This window comes from Monodelphis domestica, chromosome 6 (genome assembly GCF_027887165.1).
Source record: "Monodelphis domestica isolate mMonDom1 chromosome 6, mMonDom1.pri, whole genome shotgun sequence".
In the NCBI taxonomy this organism is placed as follows: domain Eukaryota; kingdom Metazoa; phylum Chordata; class Mammalia; order Didelphimorphia; family Didelphidae; genus Monodelphis; species Monodelphis domestica.
This window is the reverse complement of record NC_077232.1, coordinates 297,525,789-297,549,109: the sequence shown is the minus strand read 5'-3', so window position 1 is coordinate 297,549,109 and position 23,321 is coordinate 297,525,789. Positions and strand designations below refer to the sequence as shown.

General features: G+C 43.7%; 1 protein-coding gene across 1 annotated transcript in view; it reads right to left on the bottom strand.

Moving 5' to 3' along the window:
* The window catches only part of WRN (WRN RecQ like helicase), a 136,578-nt gene that overhangs the window by 67,013 nt on the left and 46,244 nt on the right, over positions 1–23,321 (bottom strand). Inside the window, exons 9-18 of the mRNA XM_007495569.3 lie at positions 21,802–22,201; positions 18,189–18,269; positions 16,843–16,975; positions 14,715–14,790; positions 13,360–13,427; positions 12,992–13,100; positions 10,347–10,415; positions 7,643–7,725; positions 4,372–4,478; positions 357–544 (exon numbers count right to left, since the gene is read on the bottom strand). Of these exons, the coding sequence (XP_007495631.2) occupies positions 357–544; positions 4,372–4,478; positions 7,643–7,725; positions 10,347–10,415; positions 12,992–13,100; positions 13,360–13,427; positions 14,715–14,790; positions 16,843–16,975; positions 18,189–18,269; positions 21,802–22,201 (1,314 nt within the window). The remainder of the gene's footprint in view (positions 1–356; positions 545–4,371; positions 4,479–7,642; positions 7,726–10,346; positions 10,416–12,991; positions 13,101–13,359; positions 13,428–14,714; positions 14,791–16,842; positions 16,976–18,188; positions 18,270–21,801; positions 22,202–23,321) is intronic.

Below are 23,321 nucleotides of genomic sequence, written 5' to 3'. Positions count from 1 at the left end.
GTAAAATGGAATGCAATCTGTACCATGAGCCTCACAGGACTGGGGTGAGCATCAAATCGGCCAAACATGCTGAGTGTCTCTCAGGAATTAGGATACCTATACTATATGTCCAGCTGAGCACAAAATCAGGATTGGGTCAAGCAAAGAGGCACTGGCCACTGCTGAGATCCCTGAATCCTTATCTCCTTGCCTCAGACAGCCATTTTCTCCTGTGGCTATGGGGCAGAATGCTGAATTGATGGACATGCACAAGCAAGCCTGTGCTGAAAATCTGATCAAATCTGGGCAAGTCATTCGGCTTCTCTATGGATCATCCCACAAGCCACATGCATACACTCAGTAGGACAGCTGCTCACCCTGGTTTTTTCACAAGAAACTTGTCCAAATCCCGAAGGATACTCCCCGTCTTTGGTCCAACATCCAGGTAGAGGTTTGGCCGGTCGAAGCTGGTGCAGGTGACCTGAGGGTCCCGCAGATAGAGACAGTGTGCAATGTCAGCTCGGATGGAGGAGCTCGCTGTTGCTGTCAGCGCCAGCATAGGCACCTGGATAGAAACGCAGATGGCATCACCAATTCCTAAGATGTACCTGGCCCTCCAGGGTTGACTTTCACAGAGAAGACCCTGAAGGACACAGGCACGGGGAAAGGAGGGGCTTCGCAAAGCCTGTGAGGAGATCAGAACGAGAAGAGAGAGGGTATTCTCAGCAGGAAGGATGGCAAGAACAAAGGCACAGAGAGATAAGAGGTGGCATGTCAGGGGACAAAGGCAGAGTCACGAGATGAAGTGTCCAAGAGGACGAAGAAAGCCCCTGTGGTCAAGCTGCCAAGCATGGGAAGGGGAGGAAAGTGTGAGAGATGGGGAGGCAGGAAGTGGTCAGGTTGTTGGGAGCAGACCATTCCTGATACCACAGGGTCCTGGGAACCTCTAGAGGTTAATGTGGGGAGGGTAACATGGTCAGATCTGCACTTTAGGTAGCTGTGGGAGCAGGGAGATGAATAGGGTAGTCTTCCTCCATTCTACTCTGTCCTCCAATCAGCCAACAAAGAGATTTCCCTAAAGCACAGGTCTGATCCTATGATCCCTACACTCAACAACCTCCAGTGGCTCCCTGGTGCTTCTAGGATCAAATACGAAATGTTCCGTCACCACCTTCCCCCTCCCACCTCCTCAGTCTTCTTATATACTACTCCTGACACATACTTTTCTGTTCAGTGAAAGTGATTTCCTGGCTTTTCCATGAACAGCTCTGGGTTTTCTAGCTGTGCCCCAGGCCTGGAATCCTCTCTCTCCTTCACTCATACTCCTGCCCTTCTCTGGCTTCCTTTAAGCCCATCCTCAACAGGCAGCCTTCCCCAGTCCTCTCCATTCCAGCACTTTCCCTCTTTCATTATTTCCTACTACAGAGCTGCCTATATTCTGTCTTCTATGTTTAATTCCCATCTAGAGGTGTATGTCTGTGTCTGCCTGAGAGCTCTCTCCCCGTTAGCTCTGTGAGGGGCTCTCTTTTGCCTCTTTCTCTATGCCTGTGTATAATAAATCTTTGCTAATTGAAAGAAGCATTGTCAAAGTTTGCAAAGACATCAAGAAGGATGAAGAGTGAGGAAGGGGCATCACATGTAGCCATGAAGATTTCACTGGTTCTTTGGAGGCAGGGAGGCTGGGGCTAGGAGGGAAGAAATGAGGAAAGAGGCATGGCTGCACTCTTCAGTCCCACAACCAGCCAGTGCATTCAGACCTGAGGCTCACCATCCCAACGTGGGCTGTTAGTACCTTTTAGCAGTCACAAGTCACCTAAGTCAGTGTCCAGCAGGGGAGGGAGGCCCCATGTGCTGGTGAAACCATGACTTGGAAGGGAAGTAATGCACTTGATACTTGAGTAGGTCCAAGGAGGTGGTATGGGTTCAAGAGTCAATCAGACAACAACAGATATGGTATTATTACTAAAAATTAACTTAGAAGACACCTGGGTCTTTCTGAACTGAACACTGAAGATACTCCCCAACAGCGCCTCAGTCTACACCAAGTTCAGTTTTCAACCACCTTCTATTATCCTCCCCAATTTATGTGAAACCAGCCCACCTAAGTGTCCCAGACTGCTTTTGCCCAGCTCCAGCTATCCTGCCGATGGCCTGCAGTGCCCTCTCTCTTCTCCTTGAATTGGTCTATCTAAATTCAACCCTTCTTTCCAGGGGAAGGCCAAGTCCTAACACTTCATTAGTTCACAAGCTCTGATTAAACACCCATCAAGTACCAGGCACTGGGCCAAGTCCTAGGCAAAAAAAGACAAGTGTGCTCTCAGGCATTCCCTCAAGGAGTTTCCAGACTAGCCAGAGGAGATATCACATCTGTCCAATGTAACATTAAGACAGAAGTTAAGTCTGGGCTTTCTCCAATAGAGAAAGCCCCCTCAGATAAGAAAGCCTCTCTACCAAGGCCTGCTGTCACCTTGCCTGACTAATCAGTCTCAGGGAGCTGAACCTACTTGTCCAAGGTGATCCAGCGAGGAGTGAGAAATGGGGGGGGGGGGGGGAGGGGGAAGCCTGTCCCAGCAGGGAGCTGTGGGACCAGTGATGAGGAGACAGATGGGAGAGAAGCTGTGGAAGCAGAAATAACAAGATTCATATAGGGGGTGAGTGTGTTTTAAGAGATTTTAGCAGGAGCTAAAATTCCTTACAAGTGAGAGTAAGAATCAGTTCACATACCAACTGAGGATATCAGTGACTAGAAGGATAGTGGGACCTTTGACAGAAAGAGGAAGTAGGGAAGAGGGTAGGGCAAAAAGAGCAAATTCTGATAGACAGGCTGAACGTATAATGAAATGGGAGGAGAGGAGCCAGGACAGAGTCTTATGGAGTGCTCTGATTGATGAAGACTGAAAAGGAACAATAGGAAAGTCAGGAGGAAAAACAAGAGAGCCACGTCATGATAACCCAGAGGAGAGCGTCCAAGAGGAGAGGGTAGAGATCATGGGTCAGAGAGGTAGAAGGAGGATGAGAATGTTTTTAAGGCCATTAGATTTGACACATATGAGATCATTAGGGGGAAGCTAATGTGAACTTTAAAAACTACTCCACCCTACTTAGACCGTACTTTAGGGGAAGATAAAGCTGATTGAACAATGAAGGTACTTAGTTCTCACCTTATAGTGAAGCTAGAACTTTAAGCTGTCTATTTTTAGATCTAATACAAAAAGGTGTTAAGGAACTACAAAGGTTAAATTAATCACAAAAAGGTCAAGTAACTCACAAAAGGTGAACTTAACAAAGAAGTGTTAAGTAACTCTAAAGATATAATCAAATTAAAGAAGGTGAGAACAAAAGTATGGGCAGTCCTGGAGAAAAAGCCTTTAATGTGATTGGTAGATGTGAAAATTTAGAGGACAAGACACAAGGATGAAAGGTCTATATATTTGAGATTTTGTGTCCCTCAAGGACACACTCTCTCTCTCTTTTCCTGATTGGTGGCAGAGAGTTAGCTGAGAGGTGTGTGCTGAGTCTTTCGGCATCTTAGCGTGGCTACAAGCTATTGTCCAGTTCGGTGGTGAGTTTCTGGCTGAATTTTCCTCCTTTACTTTCCAACTTTTTCCTCTCAGAAGCCTCTAATCTTCTTCAGTGACCTAGAGGCATAGGTCAAGTAGGAGAAATCCTATATCTTCTTTCTCCTTAAATTCCTTCCCTCTATATTAACTAAATTACCATAAATTTCCAGACTGACTTGGGAATTTTATTTGGCAACCATTTAAATCTAGATTTAAAGTCACAACCCTAAAATTACCTGACACTAAGCAGCTCAGTGGATAGAGAGCCGAGACAGAAAGTCCTGCGTCCAAATCTGGCCTCATATACTTCCTAGCTGTGTGACCCTGGGCAAGCCACTTCACCCCCACTGCCTGACCCTTACTGCTCTTCTGCCTTGGAACCAATACCCAGTACTGATTCTAAGATGGAAGGTAAGAGATTTTTTTTTTTAAAGAAAGAGAAAGATCATTAGTAACATTTTTCCTAGGTTGAAATTCAAAACCCATTTCCTATTTGCCTTTAGAGAGAGTCAAGTTCAGTTTTCACCACTCATTTGCTCCCCTTAGGAGTGGCAATGACAGTGAGTCTTCCAACCACTCAGGCTTGTACCCTTGTGATTGAGTTAAAATCCACAGCATCCTACATGCCCAACATCAAAACTGGCAAACCAGCACCTCACCAGGCAGCCAAACTGCAGGCTCTACGACCAAAGAAAACAATTCCTGAGAAAACCATTAAGGGCGACAGAGAAGGTGTTCAAATCGAAGCCAGCCCACCATAGGCTGAGTCTCCCTCAGACATGCTCTCTGGCAGAAGGGCCCTTTCTCAGTCACAAGGCTGAGGGGAGCTTACCGATGGCAGGGTGGTCTTCAGTAAGCCCAAATTTCGGAATGCATTTCTGAAATCATGCCCCCACTCTGACACACAGTGGGCCTCATCCACAGCAACCAAGGTGATCCCTAGGGAAAGGGAGAAATCCTCCGATAAGTGAACCCCCACACAGAATGGGCCAGCCATTTAGCTATTAAATGAAAACCAAAATCAGGGTCTTGGCTATCAACATGACAGGAAGAAGAAGGAGACAGTTCAAGCCTAAGGAGTTTCAGACAAAACAGAATCATGATCCCAGATCTAGAAGAGGGAAAGAAGTAGGGCAGCAAGGTGAGCTGGCCTGGACAGTCACCAACCTTCCCCAATGGAGCTTTTATCCTATACTCTTGGACTCTTCCAGCTTCACCCTCTGCACACACCATCAGGCTGTTAGATCCCAGCTTGGTAACATGGTCCTGGCATTTAGACAGCCTCTGGGATGCCTCTTCCATACAGCACCACACAGCCCAATGGGATTCACCTCTAGGGACACTAGGTGGGTCTGAGAGACCAACACAAAGCCAGCCAGGGCAGTGGGGTGATAGGAGGGCACCCACCAGACAGGCTGCAGCCACCCAATGCAAACTGGATAATTCAGAACAGAGGCCCCATGAGCTTGTACATTAAATTCTCAAACTACTGGTAATGCTTCTGGGCTAAGATGGCATCAGAGTAGAAGGAAGGGGCATACTCTCCTCATAATTGACCAATATAAAGTATCTCAAAAGGATAAAAATCAAAATCAGACAAGTAAAGAGACTCTGCCATGGGGCACAGCCTTGAAGGTAGGAAGTTTGGAGGCATTTCCACACTATAAGGGGGTAAAACTATACCTATCAAAGCAGGAGCTGATCACTCTTCCTCCACACCACCTACTTCGACAGTCAGAGTGAGGGCCAGGGTAATAACAAACTACTGGCAACAAGAACAATGGATCTGGAATTTGAGGACCTAGGTTCAAATCCCAACTCCATTGGAATCTCTACCTCGGTTTCCTATTAATTGAGGGTGCTGGAATAAATGGTCTTTTCCTGCTCTTGATCTGAGATCCAGAAAATAATTTTCTTATTACAAGTGGAAATCCTTATTAGTTTACATTTACATATAAATGAGTAGCAAAGGAGGCCTATGGCCTAACATGGAAGCTCCTTCCTCCAAACATTACATTTGTAACAACCAAACATCCAGAGAGACTGCTGGGTTGAGAGGCAGGAAAGGAGCCCCAGGCCTAGGAATGAGTTTTCCTAATACACAGGGCAGAGGAGCAGAGAGGCAGGGGAAGGACCTGAAAATCCAATCAAGTTTGGGTCCTCTCCTAATTATCTTGACTATAGTTTGTTTGTATGTATTTGTTTGCATGTCATCTCCCCTGGCAGACTGCAAACTCCCTAAGGGCAGGGCCTGTCTTTGGCCTCTTTCTGTATCCCAGCACTGAGACCAGTGCCTGGCACACAGTCAGAATTTAACCAATATTTACTGATGACATTCACTATTCTTGGTCAACAATGGTCTAACCTCCATGGGACCTCCAGGTGAGCCCTCAAAGGCTACAAGGACCCAGACAAGTATCCTCTCATCAGGTAGCCCCCCAGCCACTGATAGAGGAGGATGGGGAACTTGCTCCAGACCTCTCCAGTCCCTGCTTCCCAACCACTTTCCCATGCTGCCTCCCCCACTGGAACAGAAACTCCTCAAAGGCACATCTGCCTTCGATGCTGCTTATATCAGTGTCCCCAGCACAGAAGTAGCACTGAGGAAGCACTAAAATGCTTCACCTAATCTTTAATATTCACAAATGTTCAACCACTCAAATTCTAAATAAAATTTTCAGGAGGCTCAGTTCTGACAAATTTCTATCTGGGTTTTTTGGGTTACTTCTACTACAAACACTTGGAGAACTTAAATAATTTTGCATATCGTTGAAATGATAAATTAATGAAATATTTGGGCAGTACACATGGAATATTTGGAATGCATTCATTTTATAGCTTGGAAAAAAATATATATATATACATATATATATATATATACATTTTTTTTCCTAAGAGAAACCCTTTCTGTCTTAGTATCAATTCTAAGACAGGAAAGGGACAAGAGTGAGGTAATTGGAGTTAAGTGACTGCCCCAGGGACACACAGCTAGGAAGTGTCTGAGGCCACTTTTGAACCCAGGACCTCCTGATTCCAGGCCTAACTCTACAGCCACTGTGCTACCTATATATGTCCCTCAAAATTATTTTAATTGGACATTATGTTATTCCATATCAAAGTTAGTGAAAACTTCTTTAAAACTTTATCAATGCAAAAATAAGAATGCTTCTTATTAGTCAATACGTATCCATAAAGTGGTCACTTAAAGACACACAGAAGATGGAGTCCCAGGTCATATCTCATGAGGCTTTGAACTACTGAATCAAAGAAAGAATTTATACCCAGAAAACCATCAAATACCTAGAAGTTGGCAAGTGGCAACAGGGGCCCTAGTAGAAGCAAGATGGCAAGCCACCTGTGGCCTCCCTTTCCTCATATATAAAATGGGACCACTGATAATGTGGTCCATGCTTCCTGCATGTGCTGAAGAGAAAAAGGTCTCATCACCCCATGAGTGCTACATAACTGTGGACCCCTCTGGACAGACTTCTCTCTGCATCTAAAATTCCTCTAGCAAGGGACAAGATGATAAAGCAGGAGACATTTGCATCTGGAAAGCCAGGACTGAACTATAACTCTGCTACTGTAACATTGCCACAGTGACTTGGTCTAATGATTGAGCTCCTGAACCTCAGATTCCTAATCCATAAGATGAGCAGGTTGCCCTTGAGGAGCCTCTACCTTCTGGTCTAAGACCTCACAATCACAGAAAACATCCACAAAGTTTGGAAAATGTGGTGTTCAGTCAACTTTCATCCATCACCGCAGAAGTATGGGAACTAACAATGGGGAGACTTGACCAGAAAAGTTTGTTGGGAACTTGATCAAAAATGCCCAAAAGAAAGAAAAAAAAAGAGAGGGAGAAAACTGTGGAGTCCAAAAGAGCCTACAGAGATGTGAGGTTTTAAACAATTTTATCCACACCAAGAAATCCATTTTTCAGAAACATGGTGTCTTAGTGGGCTTTTTTCTCATGGTGAGGTGTCAACTGCTAAATTACCCAAGCATCCACATCACCTGGACTCCTACCTAGAAAGCCCTAACCTCCTGAGCCCCCAGCAATGACATAAGCCCCCAGGGCACAGGCCAACTCGGTCACTTACCCAAAGTGGCATCAAGCTGCTTAAGCAGGTCCAAGCTCACCAAGCAGAACTCTGGGGTCATATACACAACCCTGAACTCTCCCCTGGAACAGAAAAGAGAAAAAGAGAACAAGAAGCTAGAAGCATTCACCTCACCGCATCATCCGTGACTGACTTATTAAGGTACCATTGGTAAGTACATCTTTCACTCTTGAGAGTATTTGTCAAAAAATTTTACCAAGAATCTGGGAATCCCTACCCCTAGGGGCACCACAACAGCGCCTTGTTTAAGGATGGGACGGAAAGGAAGCAACAAACCCAACTCAGCCAGCGAGGCACCTGCCAGACCACAAAGTGGAACCTGGGAGGACGAGTTCTGTCAGCCAGGGTCTCTCCCCATCTGGCCCCATCTGGCCCCAACAACTGAGCAGAGTCTGCCAAGGCTGAATTGACTGAGACAAGTCATCTAGTGCTCAGAATCACAGGGTTCTGCCCTAGGAGATGCCTCACAGACCACATGGATTCACAGCCAGTTCTCTTTCTCTTACCTCTCAATGAGGACAGGGAGGGAGAGAATTCAGAGCTGAAAATACAACTAAATATGAAGGAACAAAAGCAAAAATAAGACAGTCCCCAAAGCCTGAGTAGGGATGGGTTCCAAACAGTGGACAGGAACCATGGGGAGCTGGGCAGGTAGTATACCTTATCCCCCAGGGGGGACCAAGGATCCAGAGAGGAACCAGGAGAGAGTTGGAGATCAACAGCAAGGAGGAAGCCACAGAGGAAATTAGATCTTCTGGGTTGCAGCTGGCCTGGCAAACCATTATCTTCCTGGGTATAGATCCCTGCAAAGACTGAGAGCCTCTCAAAACTGGTCCAACTGGTGATTACCTGAGAAGGGCACAAAGATGGCCCCAGAAAGAGCCTAGAGAGTGCCACTAAGGGTCACAAAGTCCTAGGCTAAAGCCTAGGACACATCTTCATCACTACAAATGCCTGAATTTGAGGGAATGTGGAGAGACCAGGCCACTGGGAAGGGTCTAAGGATAGGTTTTTCTTTTTAGCTCATAACTGAGAATACAGAAGAGTGGTATATTAGGCAGAGAGAGCCTCAATGATACTGAGTAAGAAAAATAAAAGACAACCAGCAAAATAAGCAGAAAATCAATTTCAAAAAAGGAGCCCTCAATAAAACCCCGGATCTGAAATGGTGCCTTGTTTGAAGTAGATATTATGTAAATGCCTGCAGGACTGACATAGAGTATCTAAATACAAATGCTCAGAGAAGTCATTAACTGGTAAGAAAGCTGCACGTGCAAGGAGCCAGATGAGACTTAGAAGGTTGGTTGGTTGGAGAGTTTTTTGGCTCTGAGAGGTGGTGCTGCTCTGAAGGAAGCTGGAGGTGGAGGCCCCTGAGACTGTTTCTCCATTTTGGTCACGTGAGTAATAGGGACTGATCTCCTTTCTTTGCCCCAGCTATCTAAGGGCTTGGGCCTTTTGGCCCAGCCTAAACAGAAGGGGTATTTAAGCCCTATTCCCTTCTCTCCCCTTTCTCTCTCCCTCTCTCTCTCTATCTCTAATTCCTTTCTTCCTCCTGTTTGTAATTAAACTCTATAAAAGGTTGACGGCTGACTTAAGTTTTCATTTAGGAATTACATAGCTGAATTCCTTGGCGACCTTAAATTAATATATATCAGTCTTTTAAAGTGATTTCCTTGTCACATTGTGGGACATTCTGGAACACTGGGGACACAGTACTAGATGGAATCTCTGACAATGGACACAGTCTTCTGAAGGGACAAGAATGAAGATGCCAAAGTAGCATTAACTATACAAGAGATGCATGCAAGGCAGGAGTCCCAAGCTCTTTGGTCCCTAACGTCTTCAGATGTCAGCCTTCTCAGAGTAGAGCACCCTACATATCATCTACATTCCCAGGGATCACTCCTGGCACAAAGTCAGGCACATAATAAACACCTACTGAGTTAACTTGGCTGTCACTCTGATCTTTCCAATCCGTGTGCTCATCTCACCCTGTAGGCTTCTGTCCTGGTTTGGTTGGTTGGTTTTTTAAGTCAGTGAAAGCAGTCTCAATTAAGAACATTATAAGTTGTCCCCATCCCATCACCCAGAAGGTGGTTCTCCAGTTTCACTAGTGATAGGAAGGCTCTCATATTTCTGATCATCTTCCTTATTAATTTTAGGGAGATGGTTTAGTAGAATTAACAATGGATGAGAAGTCTGGAGATGTCGTTTCTCACCTTCATAGAGGGTGAAAGAATGAGGCTGGGTTGATGTCATGAGAATTGATATCATAAATATTAAAACTCTTAAGAATTCAGAGCTGGACTAAAACCCTAATAAGAAGAAATCACACAAGGGCCATCCCAATGCTAGACTGGCATCTCTCTATGGCAGTGCCCTGGACCCCACAGGTTACCAGGCTCCCACAGCCCAGCTCCTAAGCCAGGAAGGCCTCAAGAACTATCTGGGTTCCAACAATGTTCACCATACCAGCTCCAGAGAGGTGCAGCCCTGTGCCTGAAAGCAAAGGAAATAGGGACAAAAAAAGGGGCAGCTGAAGGGCTAAAGCTCTGCTCCCATGGATAGGGCACTTCAAAAGTTAACGAGGTCTTATTCTCAACAGTCTAGGAACACAGAGCACATTCTACACTCTCATGATTTTTCAGATACGAGAACTCAGGACAGAAGGCAGGCTACTTACACTTTTACACGACTGATGACATTTTCTGACTGAGCTGATCCAAGGAAACAAGCCTTAATGTTGGACATTCTGAAAAAGAAGAAAATTCTGAGTTTACTTGCAGGGATGTCCACAGGGGGATCCTCTCTATGGAAGGGCACCAAGAGAAAAAAATGTAAGCAGTAGCTGGTGAGTTGTGCATTCACTCTCTCAATCCTACATTTGTCAAGAGCTCTACCTGTGCCATTCATTGAATAAGGTGCTGGGACTACCAAGACAAAGGGAGACAGTCCCTGTCCTCCAGAGAGAGGAAACAATGAGCTAAAGAAAGGAGGAGCAATGTTCACAGGAACAGAGTACTAACAGTTAGTGACAGTGGGGAAGGTGAGGAAAAAGATCAGAGCAGACAGGGCACCTGAACTGGCCATGAGACATAAAAAATTCTCACTGACAGGAAAGAGGATGAATACATTCCAGGGAAGGGGACAGCATGGTCTCATGCATGGAAACAGGAAATGGAACTGGTGGTGAGTTTCAGGAAAAGCCAGTCTCATTTGGGTAAAATATATCAACCAAGTGAGTCACTGAGAGTAATGCTAATTCAAGCCTTAAAGGTCAGTGAGGAGTTTCTGTTTTATGAGAGAGGTAATAAGGAGCCAGTGAAAGTCTATCATGTGGAGAGTCAGATCTATGCCTCAGAAAGATGATTTTGGCAGCTGCCTGAAAAATGGACTCCAGAATTAAGAAAAAGTCCATTCACGAGCTCTTACAATAGGCAAGGGAGAGAAGATCAGAAAATGAATTGGGATTTCTGCTCTATAAATGGAGGGAAAAGGGGTTCTTTGGAGGTAAGACAGGTAACATTGTCCTCCATGGTCACAAAGATGAGTGATTGAGAAAATGTCATACTCTAATAGAAATCAAACTCTGAAGGAGAGGCAGGGTTAAGGGCAAGAAGATCCATTCCATTTTGAATCTGTAGCAATTGAGGAACCAAGAGGACAGACAGAATGGGGGCTCAGGAGAGCTGAGGGCTCAGGGTTGGAGACATGGAAGCAGGCAGGTTCGCCAAGAGGACTACAATAGAAAGAACAGGAAACTGGAAATATGCCAGGGCCCTGGACTCAAAGTTTACTTTGTTTGTTGTTTTTTTTAATTTTACCCGAGCCTCTCCCCTCCCCCCAATCCATTTCCCAAAAAAGTCCTCTGAGCTGCAAGGCAGATCAAAAAAGGGTGCTAGGTAGAGAATGATTATGTATTCAAAAAAGAACACACTCTTAAGATGAAACATTTTTAAATGCCATAGCTCACCTAAAAATAAGTTTTAAAAAATGTACTGCCATCTATTGCAACAGAAAAGAAGCTCCATGAAGGCAGGGGCTGTTTTACTTTGGAGTCTGCCTCTGCAGTGCTATTGCCTAGGAAGGTTGCGATAACATTTCCTGAAATGACCAGAATCCTATTTCCAAGCCACCCACAGGGAAGGCAACCAGCAAGATGGAAGATATCTTGTTTGACATTCTTTCCTGGTTGTAGCATACCAGGCATGCTGGCATCTGGGAAGTATGGTTAATGTATTGATATTGTATTACATATATTCATTTATCAGATACTTGGTCAGATCAGTTAATGATCTCTGTATAAGAAGTTACAGTCCAAAGGGCAACAGAATTCCTGAGCCTAAGACACAGACGCTTAGCTCTCACTTGGTCAAACGGCATTCCTCTGAAAAGCGTATGTCAGGTGAATCTCCACCTCCTCTGATCTTGTCATTATCTATTCAACCAATGTTAAGACCTATGCTATGTTACGTATTCATTGATCACCTCTCAATCCACAATAAATGCTGGGGTAAGCAGCGCTATTCTCTCTCTTGATTTCTGCATCCTCGGAGTTCTTCCTCTTTTCTCTCCTTACCTTTCCTAAAGACACTGTCGCCCACATGCTTTCTATCTCGGAATTCTTACTTCCACGTGTCTTCTTATTTCTCATGTTTTCCTTTAATTAATCTTCAAGGGAAAACATTATAAGGAGCTAGTGCCGCTCCCCATAACTTTTAACTTGTCTTTGAGTCTTCATGTATCATCCAATTTCCTCCGGCTCCCTTCTCCTTCTCAAGTTATAACCCACAAGGAAAATCTTTATATAACAACCGAAATCTCAGATTGTTATACTGGTTCTCTAATGGCTCCTGTTCTCTGCCATGTTTACTAAAGATACAAAGGAAGAGGAATCTATGTTCTCTTTAGACAGGCCTTGACAGAAAGAGTTCAGAGGCACTTACCCAGGATGCCATTTTCCCCTTTCCAAAACCTTACTATGTGAATACTCACTCTCTATCCACCTTTTGGAGTACAAAGGAAAAGACCAATGAGAAAGAGGAAAACCTAGCACATCCAGTTCTTAAAATGCGTTTTGACACACAACTAAACAACTGCAATGACCAGATACTCCTCAAAGAGGCCCCAAGGTGTAGGGCCTGGGGAAGCAAGGAGAGCCTGTCCACCCAAAAGCTGTCTTTCTACTGTAAATGGAGAGGACTGCCCTTTGTGGAAGGTCTGGATTTCAATGCCAACTCATTCTGTTCAGATGCTAAGTTCCTGGAAGAAAACAGAACTTGAGAAGGGCAGGAAAACAAGGCTGCTGAGTGCCGACTTCCAACTTACTCGAGTTGAAGCACCTGGTCTTCCATCAGAGAAATCAGAGGAGAGACAACGATGCCAATTCCACCAACAAACACAGGAGGAAACTGGAAGCACAAACTCTTGCCATACCCTTTAGATGAAAATGGCATACGGAGACACATAAAGACATGGATATCCAATGCACAATGTTTTACCAGCAGTCACCCAGAACCAGAACTCCCTTTGAGGCCAGGCTAAGGGAACGCCCTCATTGGCATTTGAGTCTCCTATTCCCCAGGGCAGATGCCCTGTTTCTAAGCATTCAAGTCTAAAGACCTCATGGAGAAGGAGTTCTTACCGCACTTAAAAAAAATAGTTAAATACAGCTATGCTGCTCAGCACTCACATACCAGTAGCCATAACGACAAGATTATCTCTTCTTTCTTGTAAAACAGAATGGATCACTTTCCACTGGACCCTTGAGAGAGAGAGAAAAAAAATGAGGAAAGCAGACTTTAACAGATAAGAACCTCAAGGTACCACTTAACAGCCAGGTCACTTCTCATCATCCCCACGTGTTTTCAAAGGTCATTGATGATCTTATCTAATTAGCTCATTTAGCAAAGCAATTACACCCAAGCAAGATTCATCATCAGGAGATTTTCTTATTGAAAGCTCTTTTTATTGGATTGTCATTGAGCAAAATCTTAATTCAAGACAACTGAATATCCCGCTGTAGTTTAGGGAAGAAGTCTTGAGGATTCTGAGGCCCAGGTAAGAATAGATAGACAGGGCTGAGACGGAAACAGACTGGGGTGGAGAATCTTCTGTCTTTCTCTGTAAAATTCATTCATGGATCACTTTCTGGGAATCACTCCCAATAGAGAAAAATGGAGCCTGTAAAGAACTCAATACATAACCTCAGGGTAAACTTTTACATCCTCTGGAATTTCCCTCGTAATATGTGCAAGAAGTGGTAGAGAAGCACAGTAAATAAATGTATTTGACAGTAAGCCTTTGAGCCCACCCTGAGGTGACTGCCATCCCACATCTACCTCCCCTGGGAAGAACAACCCTACAATAAAGACAAGTGCAAGTCTAGAGTGGGAAACAGTCACTGTTCCCAGAGCAGGACATGCTGAGAGTGGCCAGCACACAGAGCCCTCAAATGCCCAGAGTGGGCCCTCACACAGTCTTTCCCCACAGCAGGGTATGGTAAGCAATAGGCCCTCTCTCCTAAGTCACAGAGGCAGGCTGTGGGGGTGGGGGCAGGGACAGTATGTTTGGTATGCTTAGCAGCTTAAGATGACAGAATATATCTAATATTAATATTAGAGTGGGGCCCATCCAGTCCAATGCCCTCCATTTACAGATGAGGGAAATGGAGGTCCATAGAGAGAAAATAACTTGGCCAGCAGCATCACATAGCCAGTGAGTGTCTGAGGTGAATTTAAACTCAGGCCTTCCTGACTCCTAAGTCCAGGCTCTAATCACCACTCAGAGCAGCAGCAGATGCTCCAAAAAAGACATTTTTGGAGTGATCCGGGGTATATATAAAAGAGATGTGAAATGACTTCTCTATTTAAATGTGTCTGTGTCTACCCTATCTTCTTATTAACAGTAATTCACATTGCCAAAATCCAACTATGCCAGAAAACCAGGAAATCAGTCGCATCACAGTGTTAGAACCATAGCTAAGGTTTTGTCTTTGCATTTTCCTCACTAAGAAAAACTAATTCACTTTGTTAAGCAACAAATTACTCACGGTTTAAAACTGGAATGTCCAAAGTAGGTCTTTAGGCAAATGACATGCTCTGCAGTAGGTGCTGGTAACAAAGGGTCTTAAAACAAAATATTTGAATGTAAGTTCAAACAGAAGAATATGTTAATGTGAGGGAGGAGAGGGAATGAATCTTATATCCTTTTTTTTTAAACCTTCACCTTTTCCCTGGTAACAAGTTTTCCCTGGTAACTAGCTGTCCCTATTACATCCCCCCCCCCTTTTTTTTAAAGGAAAGAAAAATCTCCCTCCTTGCTTCAAGTCCCTCTTCCTTCTGGACCTGACACCCTAGTGGCCAATGGATGACTTAAACCAAATTCTGCTCTGATCACATAACTAATCCAATTCTTCAGACACTCCCTAGTGCCCTCAGGCCAAAGACCCCATGTTCTAAGGCCCTCTGCCATAGGGTTCTGGCCACTCTCCAGTCATCTCTCCCACTGTCCTTCCCCAAAATGTTCAGGTGCAGCTTAAGTAGTCCTCTCATCCCTCCTCAACCACAGCTAGAGGCCTTGAACCACCTACTGACCCTAGACCAATCAAACCTTCAAGGCTTCCTTGCTACCCATCTCCAGACCCAAACAATGGTCCAGTGTCTGGCACAGGTCCACACTTGCTGCTTGACACTTATGATGCTGACTGCCTCCTCAAAATCCTTCCCACTCACTCTTTTCCTCCTCCTCTTCTTCCTCTCACTAGGCCATTAAGTCTAGGACCTGTAGCACAAACAGTATAATTCCTCCATATCAAGTAGAGGAAGAGGCCAGACCCAGCAGGAGAGCAAGGCCAGAAGCCAGACACCGAAAGGCTACTTTTCTGCTAGTTTATCCTTCACTCTGTGTGGCTTGTCCCCCAATTTGATGAGAAACTTGAGGTCCAGGTAACACTTTGGAACTCGCTGAATGCCCCCTAACTCCCACTGCTTAGCACTGAGCAGATGCCTTTTTGGTAAAGTGACTCAAGAATCAACAGATATCTCTAGATACCTGATTCACAGCCAGGCCTCCAAAGAGGCAACAAGCCCCTCAACTTACTGAGCACCTGTAGGAGCTTCTTCTACAATTTCTGCTTCATTTGGCCCCAACCCAGAAGCAAGAAGCTCATTCTCATTCAGGAGAGGTACAGGACAGCATGGGCATCCAACTTGTGGCTCTGAACATGGATCATGCATCTGGTATAGCCCATACCATTCAGGAAAACAATGTGAGGAGCCCTGGGGATTCTGTCCTCCAACTTCCTAGGCTCCTGTGCACAGTCTGTCCATGGAGCTGAATTAGGAAAGGTTTCTCATCTAGAATCCCAAGATGTTAAAGCTGCCAGGGACCTGAGAAATATCAGTGTGATTCCTTTACAGATGAAAGATCAGGGTTCCCCAAAGGAGCATTAACTCAGCCCAGGTCACCCACAGAAAAGGAAGGGAAAGCTAGAAGTCTAAGGGAACTACAAATGCAGCCCTCATGCTCCCCACAAGTCTAGTATGTAAATGGATTTGTGCCCCACTCCACCCAGCCAATGTCTGAGATCAAAGCAAGGTTGTGGAAAGCAAGACTCACTCCCTCTCTATACCACCTAAAATATATATGAGAAATGGGCATAAAATCTTTCTTCTGACTATAATTAGGAAGACAAATATGTAAGACAGAACAGTGGGTTACACCCCGACTGCCACGCTCATTCAGTGCTCAGAGGGTCTGTGTGGCCTTGAAGAAAGAGCAAGGAAGAAGGACCAAGGCTCCAATCCCAGGCTGGAATACAGGTGTCCCTGTACTTGGTCCATATTGGAGCCAAAAGCAGTACTGCCTGGCTCACAGAATGGTTATAGAGGGCACTCGGCACTCAGGAAGGTGATTCCTCCTGTTGCCATATTCCTCTTTTATTTTTTGTCTAAAAAAAATGTAGCTGAGTAGATTTTACATCATGGAATTTATAGATGGAGAACCTTCCAACTGACTCTCAAACCACAAGATTTAAGGTAGGAATCCTGCCCTCTTACTGCATGGCATGGGCAAAGGCACATACACACGGGCACATGGACAAACACACACACACACCCAGACACTACCTGGAGTAGATGTCATGAATAATACTTCCTGCCCCACCCATTATCCTTTACCCCATTCATCGTCCTCTTCTTCAATAGCTTCTTCATCACCCTCATCGGCCATGTCAGTCCGCACCTCACTTTCTGTTTCTGGTGACTCTGAAACACTCTGCTCCAACTTGTCACAGTCTACTTCTTCCAAAGTCTGAAAAAGGCAAAGCAAACCACTCATGTGGCCATCTCATTTTCACTCACACCTCAAAAGGAGCTTGTCCCAAGATATTTGCACAAGCCAGCCCTGACTCCTAAAAGTCTTGGGCTACCCCTCAATCACAGACTTCAGTCAGTTTTATAAGGCAGAGCCACCAAGAAGGAATAATTCCAACTACAAATGATAGATAATGACTAGTAAAATATGATGACTATATAACACCCCCGGAGGGAAGCTAAAATACTGGTTTTCTGAAACTAAATTTTGTTTTTGATGAACCTGGAAAATATTTTGTTTGTTCCAATTCATCTTTTAAAAAATAATTTATTAATTGATCCAACCATCCTGGAAAGCAATTTTGATCCAGCAATACCACTACTAGGTTTGTACCCCAAAGAGATAATAAAAAAGGGCTATACAAAAATATTCATAGCCATACTCTTTGTGGTGACAAAAAATTGGAAAATGAGGGCATTTCCCTCAACTGGGGAATGTCTGAACAAATTTTAGTATACGATGGTGATGAAATACTATTGTGAACTGCCTGATTTCTATAAGAACTAGAAAGACCTCCATGAATTGATGTGGAGTAAAATGAACAGAACCAAGAGAACATTGTACACAGAAGGTGAAACACTGTGGAACAATCCAATGTAATGGGCTTTGCTACTAATGGCAATGTAATGATCCAGGACATTTCTGAGGAACTTATGAGAAAGGATGCTATCCACATCCAGAGAAAGAAGTGTGGGAGGAGAAACACAGAAGAAAAACATATGATTGATCACTTGTTTATATAGGTGCATGAGTCGGGGTTTTGGTTTTAAAAGATTGCTCTATTGCAAAAATGAAGAATATAGAAATAGGTATCAAAGGATAAAACACTTGTACAACACAATGGAATTGCTTGTCAGCTCTAGGAGGGGGCACAGAAGAGGGGAAGGAAAGAAAATGAATCATGTGAACGTGGGAAAATATTTTAAAATTAAAAAAACAGAAAACAATAATAATAATACACTACCTCAAAGAAGGAAAAAATGTAGATGAAAATGTTGGAATAAGGACAGAGATAAAATGAGGTACAGCTTCTCCTAAGCCAGCTGGCCTCCTCTTAGGACCTCTTGGAGACAATCGTCCCCATGGCCAAACATCTTTCACAACAATATCTATTTACTTTGCTGATACAATTCCTGAACCGCAAACCTACTTGGAGCATCTCCATCTCCAGATCTTCATCACTTTCAATAACAGAAGAAAGATCATGAGTGTCCACTGCAGAAATTAGGTCCTGGGGGGAAATAATAATCAATAACTGGTTTGAATTTAAAGCACTCTTCCTTTTCTACCACCCAAACCCACTTACTACTGATTTTACTTTAAAAATGTAGATGCATATGGTCTTATACCTTAGCATAAAGCAGTAACTAAAGGGTCAGCAGGATGACAAGGGACTAACTCTTGCATTCCACAAACACTTTACTCTACCATGCAGGCGCTTTGCTAGGCACTAGAGATGAAATGGATCTGAACGAGCAATTTCATTAATGTAGAAAAGGCCACAGGAGGAAATTTCCTCCCCCAAAGGGGTCTGACAACAGCTCTGCAACTCATGATGTGAAAATATTGCCTAGAGCAATGCTCAGTGTTCAGTAACTTGCCCAGGCTCTCAGAATCTCTGAGCACCAGAGCCAGGGTTAGACATCGGTTCTTCCCGATGTGGAGACTAAAGGCTGGCCCTCTCCAGGCCAGGATGATTCTCCTGAGGACACAAGGACAGAAAACAAAGTTTGTTTTAATGTTGCAAGCTGCCACAGGTAATCTACACACAAGCAGTTTGATAGCTTTGGCATTAAAAACCGAGGAACTATGAACTCTGGAAGTATTTTGTCATTACTGTGATTACAAAGGCATACTGCCTAGTTATGTCTTAACCAGAAAAGATGGGGATTTACTTACTCTAAGCTATCATTCTTCTAACCCTGTATGACAAGTCACTCACAAACCTGTATTCCTCTTTATCCTGTGTGTGGTATTCATATATGTTTCCTTGTGGTCTATCTCACTGGACTTGGGGCTCCTTGAGGACAGGGTCTGTCTTTTGCCTTTCTTATCCTCAGTGCTTAACACAGTGCCACAGAATTAAAGTTTTAAATTTATTAACTGATTGAATAAACTGAGGAGTTTTAGGTGAGGGTATTCACAATATCTACAGAGTAAATACAAATAAATTTTGAAGGTGAGTGGAGAATACAAACAAGAAAGATAGTGATCCCAACACATGTATGAGAAGAGGAAAGCCTCAAAGGACACCATTCCTTCTCCCAAAACAAGTGCTTTTTCCTAATCAAGAAGCAGTTGTTACAGTAGTAGGAGCTTATATTCTCCATACCATTAAGGGACTTGTTTGACAACTCAGACGTCTTCTGCTCAGTCAAATGTCCCTAGCCAAAAGCTGCCAATTTCCTTTTAATATTGTAAAAAGGGAGGCCCACATACACATATGACCAAGGGTTCTTCACCCATTTAAGATCCACTTTGGTAAGCCAAGGAAGCCTATGGAACTTTTCTTAGAATAATGAAGGAAATGCTAAGTTTCCATTTGGGAGTTAGTGAAAACAAGGATCTAATTTTTCCCCCATCCAAGTTCATGGACCTCCTAAAATCTATTCTTGAACATCTCCATGAACCCCAGACTAAGAACCCTCCTAAAGAGAAGAGGCCTCGGGTTACTAGCATCTTTGAATTTTCTGCCTCAGCTATGAGGTAAAAAGAAAGAGGGCAAACTGACTCAGGGCCTGAGATTAAATGTACCTTGTTTAGGTCTAAAGAGTACTAATTTTGGAGATTGAAGATTTGGGCTCATATCCTGGCTTTGGTACTCATTGGACCTCAGTTCCTTGAGGGGGAGGCTCTTGCCCTCTGAAGCCTCTTCCAGATCTAATCTATGAGTCTAGGACTTCACTTCTATACTTCATCTCCAGTAGCTGGCACAGAGCTGAGCACACAGCTACTTCATAAATGCCTGTTGATGGATGTGTGGAGCTCATTCACAAAGATTTGGCACCTGGGTCAATATTTACTGAAACTCTTAATCATCTCTTTTGCAACAAGTCCAAGCATTCAATATCTTGCCCTCTTTGGCATCTTAAATAGATCCCTCATTATTCCTTATTAGGTTTTATTAAAGTGAACCTGTCAGAATCACACATTTATCACATCCTCCATATGATCCAGAGAAATCTAGAGAGGCTCGTATTCAGAAGGATGACAGAATGGACTTGAAAAGATCCATTAAAAATAAAAGGCATTTTTACAAGAGAATAGGAAGGCTCCTTTGCAATTTTTAGTGCACTTTTTGATAATCAGTGCCAATAAATAATTATACAAACCACAGTGGAGAGGCATTTTAAAATCTGTCCTAAAATAAGAAACACATGGTTAACTAGAGAGGCAGGGACTCTGTTAAAAGGTGAATGCTCCCAAAGAACTATTGTAGAAATTCTGCCAAGGGAAAAATTTGAAAATAAGAGAAAGCTCATGCAGTTTAATATGACAAATAGGAGATGTTACTGTAGTTACCAAACCACTTATAATAGAGTTTAAGCTCACTGAAGTTTAAGTTTTTAATAGAAAACTGAAGGGGAAAATACAGTACAAAGTACCTAGAAAAATTCTACTGATTTTCCAAACCCCTGAAAATATTAATAGACAAAATATGCAGGAAGGGGGAAAAACCCAAGAAAATAGAAGCTCTAGGAATAAAAAACTTCTGGAGGAAAAAATAGAAAATCAGATTGCCTTTACAATGGGATTTCTAGAGCCCAAATTTCACAAGATAGGCTTGTGGTCCCTGGAGGCAAAAATCTCATCAACCAAATTACCTAGAAAATTAAATTCCTTGGGGGGGAGAGGGGGGGAGTCTAGGTGGCAATTACCATGAGACTAAATTATGAAATCATGTGTGCTTTCAGGACAAAGCAGCCAGAATGTTTCATCTAAAACTTTAAAAAAGCCAAGGTCAGTGCAAGAAAAGTCTCCCAATACTAAAACAAAGAATCTATCTTTAAGTGATATAGTCACATCAAGTGCATTGTATAAACTGAGCTCAAAAGCCAGGGAAGCTGCTGCCCATCTGAGCAGCCCACAGGGCTGCAGGACCACTACCCCCACAGTCCCATTGCTCAGAGACATTCCTAAGGAAAAGAGAGAAACTACTATGAAATCTAGACACTGGAGTTAAAAGAAATGCCAAAATACTTATAAGAAGCTACATGGCCCAGTAGATGAGAGCACTGGGCTTGGCATCAGGAATATCTGAATTCAAATTCAGCCTCAGACACTTACTCACTATGTGACCCTGGGCAAGTCACTTAGCCCTGTCTGCCTCAGCTTCCTTGTCTGTAAAATAAACTGGGGAAGGAAACAGCAAACCACTGCAGGATCTCTACCAAGAAAACCTCAAAAGTGGTCATGAAGTCACGAGACAACTGAAATGACTGAACCTCAAATAAAGGTAGATGACACAAAGGGTCTCTGCAGGGATGATGTGTTTTCATATCACTGGAGGGATGGGAGATGATCCAAGGCTCATCACATCAGAAAGATTCAAAGAAGACAGACAACATGTCCCAGCAGGGGTTGTTACATTTGCATGACTAGACTCTGGCAGAAACGGGAGGGAAAAGGAATATGCCCCATCCCCTCCCTTCCTGTGGGCAGACAAGAAGAATCCATCTGGGAAAGGGCCTTGCATCTCCTCTCCCCTTTCCCTAATAGAGGGGTGAGTAAGGAGAGTAAGACCTCAAGAGAGTAAGAAGCACCTGGTCAGACACATAGGTGGCTTTGTTCCTTTCTTCCTGCTCTTGTTGCTCCCACATCTGAAGCTCATATTCAGTCACATCCAACGACATCAAGCAGACTCTTCTCTCATCTTCCTGGGGTCCTTGGTCCTCCCTTCTCCCTTCATACCTAGCCGCAGTCAACTCCACTGTACTGTCCATCCTATTTCCTCCTCCAGGTCCAAGTAAGTTGCCAGACTTTGAGTCCCATCCACTGTGTTTGGATGCAGCCTGTGCCCCTTCCTCAGGCACAGAGGGAGCCTCTGAAGGGGCGGGTGAGCCACTGTGGGCCCCAAGGTGTCTCTCTGGACTTGGAACCCCAAGCAGCGTGGTCCTTAACGTGTCCAGGTCTTCTGAAAGGCTCTTTAGCAACTCCATAACCCTAAAGGGGGTGGGGGAGAGATAAATGGCACAAGATTAACCCCATAGTCACTGACATGGTTCAGTGCTAACAAGTGACTCTGTCAAAGTTCTCCTTGCCCCACGTTTTCTTCTTTAAATATTTAAGGTGCCAACCCAAAGACCACAAAGGAATACCCCGTATTTTTCATTAAGTTCTCTCAACCAGTGACACCAACCAGCCCATGCTTCTGAAAGAATGGATAAAAGAATGAGACTTTGGCATGGAGAGGAGGCCACAAGGCCATAACAGAAAGCAGATGGGCCTCCCACACAGCCTGAGGGATTGAGAGCTGCCTGGGCTAGCAGAGGTCAGATCCCTGGTAAAGCGTGAGGCACAGATCAGATAGGGGACTCTTGGCTCATCCAAAGTCCAGGACAATGAGAACAGAATTTAGCTTTTGCTAAGAATCCCATCCTCTCCAGGAATATGAAATCATTCTATTTTGCTGAGCCCCATAAAAAGTGCCAAGAGGGACAGTAAAGTCTATTTCCTCACTGGGCCAACCAGAATAAAGAGAGGAGATGCATGACTGCAACTGTATAATCTATATGAAACTGCCTGCCATCTCAAGGATCTGGGAGGGGAAGGAGGGAAAGAATATAGAATATAAATTTTTTTTTAAAGAATGTCAAACATTTTTGTTTACATGTGATTGAGAAAAAATAAAAATTAAATGTATTTTCTCTTAAATAAGAAAGGTTTGTAAAGTGTCTTATAAATATCTCATTCTATCCTCACCAACAACCCTGAGAACAAGTACTATTACTACCCCCATTTTACAGATGAGAAAAGTGAGATAGGTGGAGGTGATATGCCTTGTCTAGGGTCATACAACTAATCAGTGTAAAAGACTGAATTTGACTTCAGGTTTTCCTGGATTCAGATCCAGGGCCACTTAGCTTCTAATAATAATCATAACCAAATAATAGCACACAAAGCAGTTCTGAGACAAACTAATTAAAACTCCCTATAGTCCTATGAAAAAATGCTCTAAATTACTATTAATTAATTAAAGAAATGCTAATTTAAAAAACTCTGAGGCACCACCTCACACCTAGCAGATTGGCTATCATGACAGAAAAGGGAAATGACAAACCTT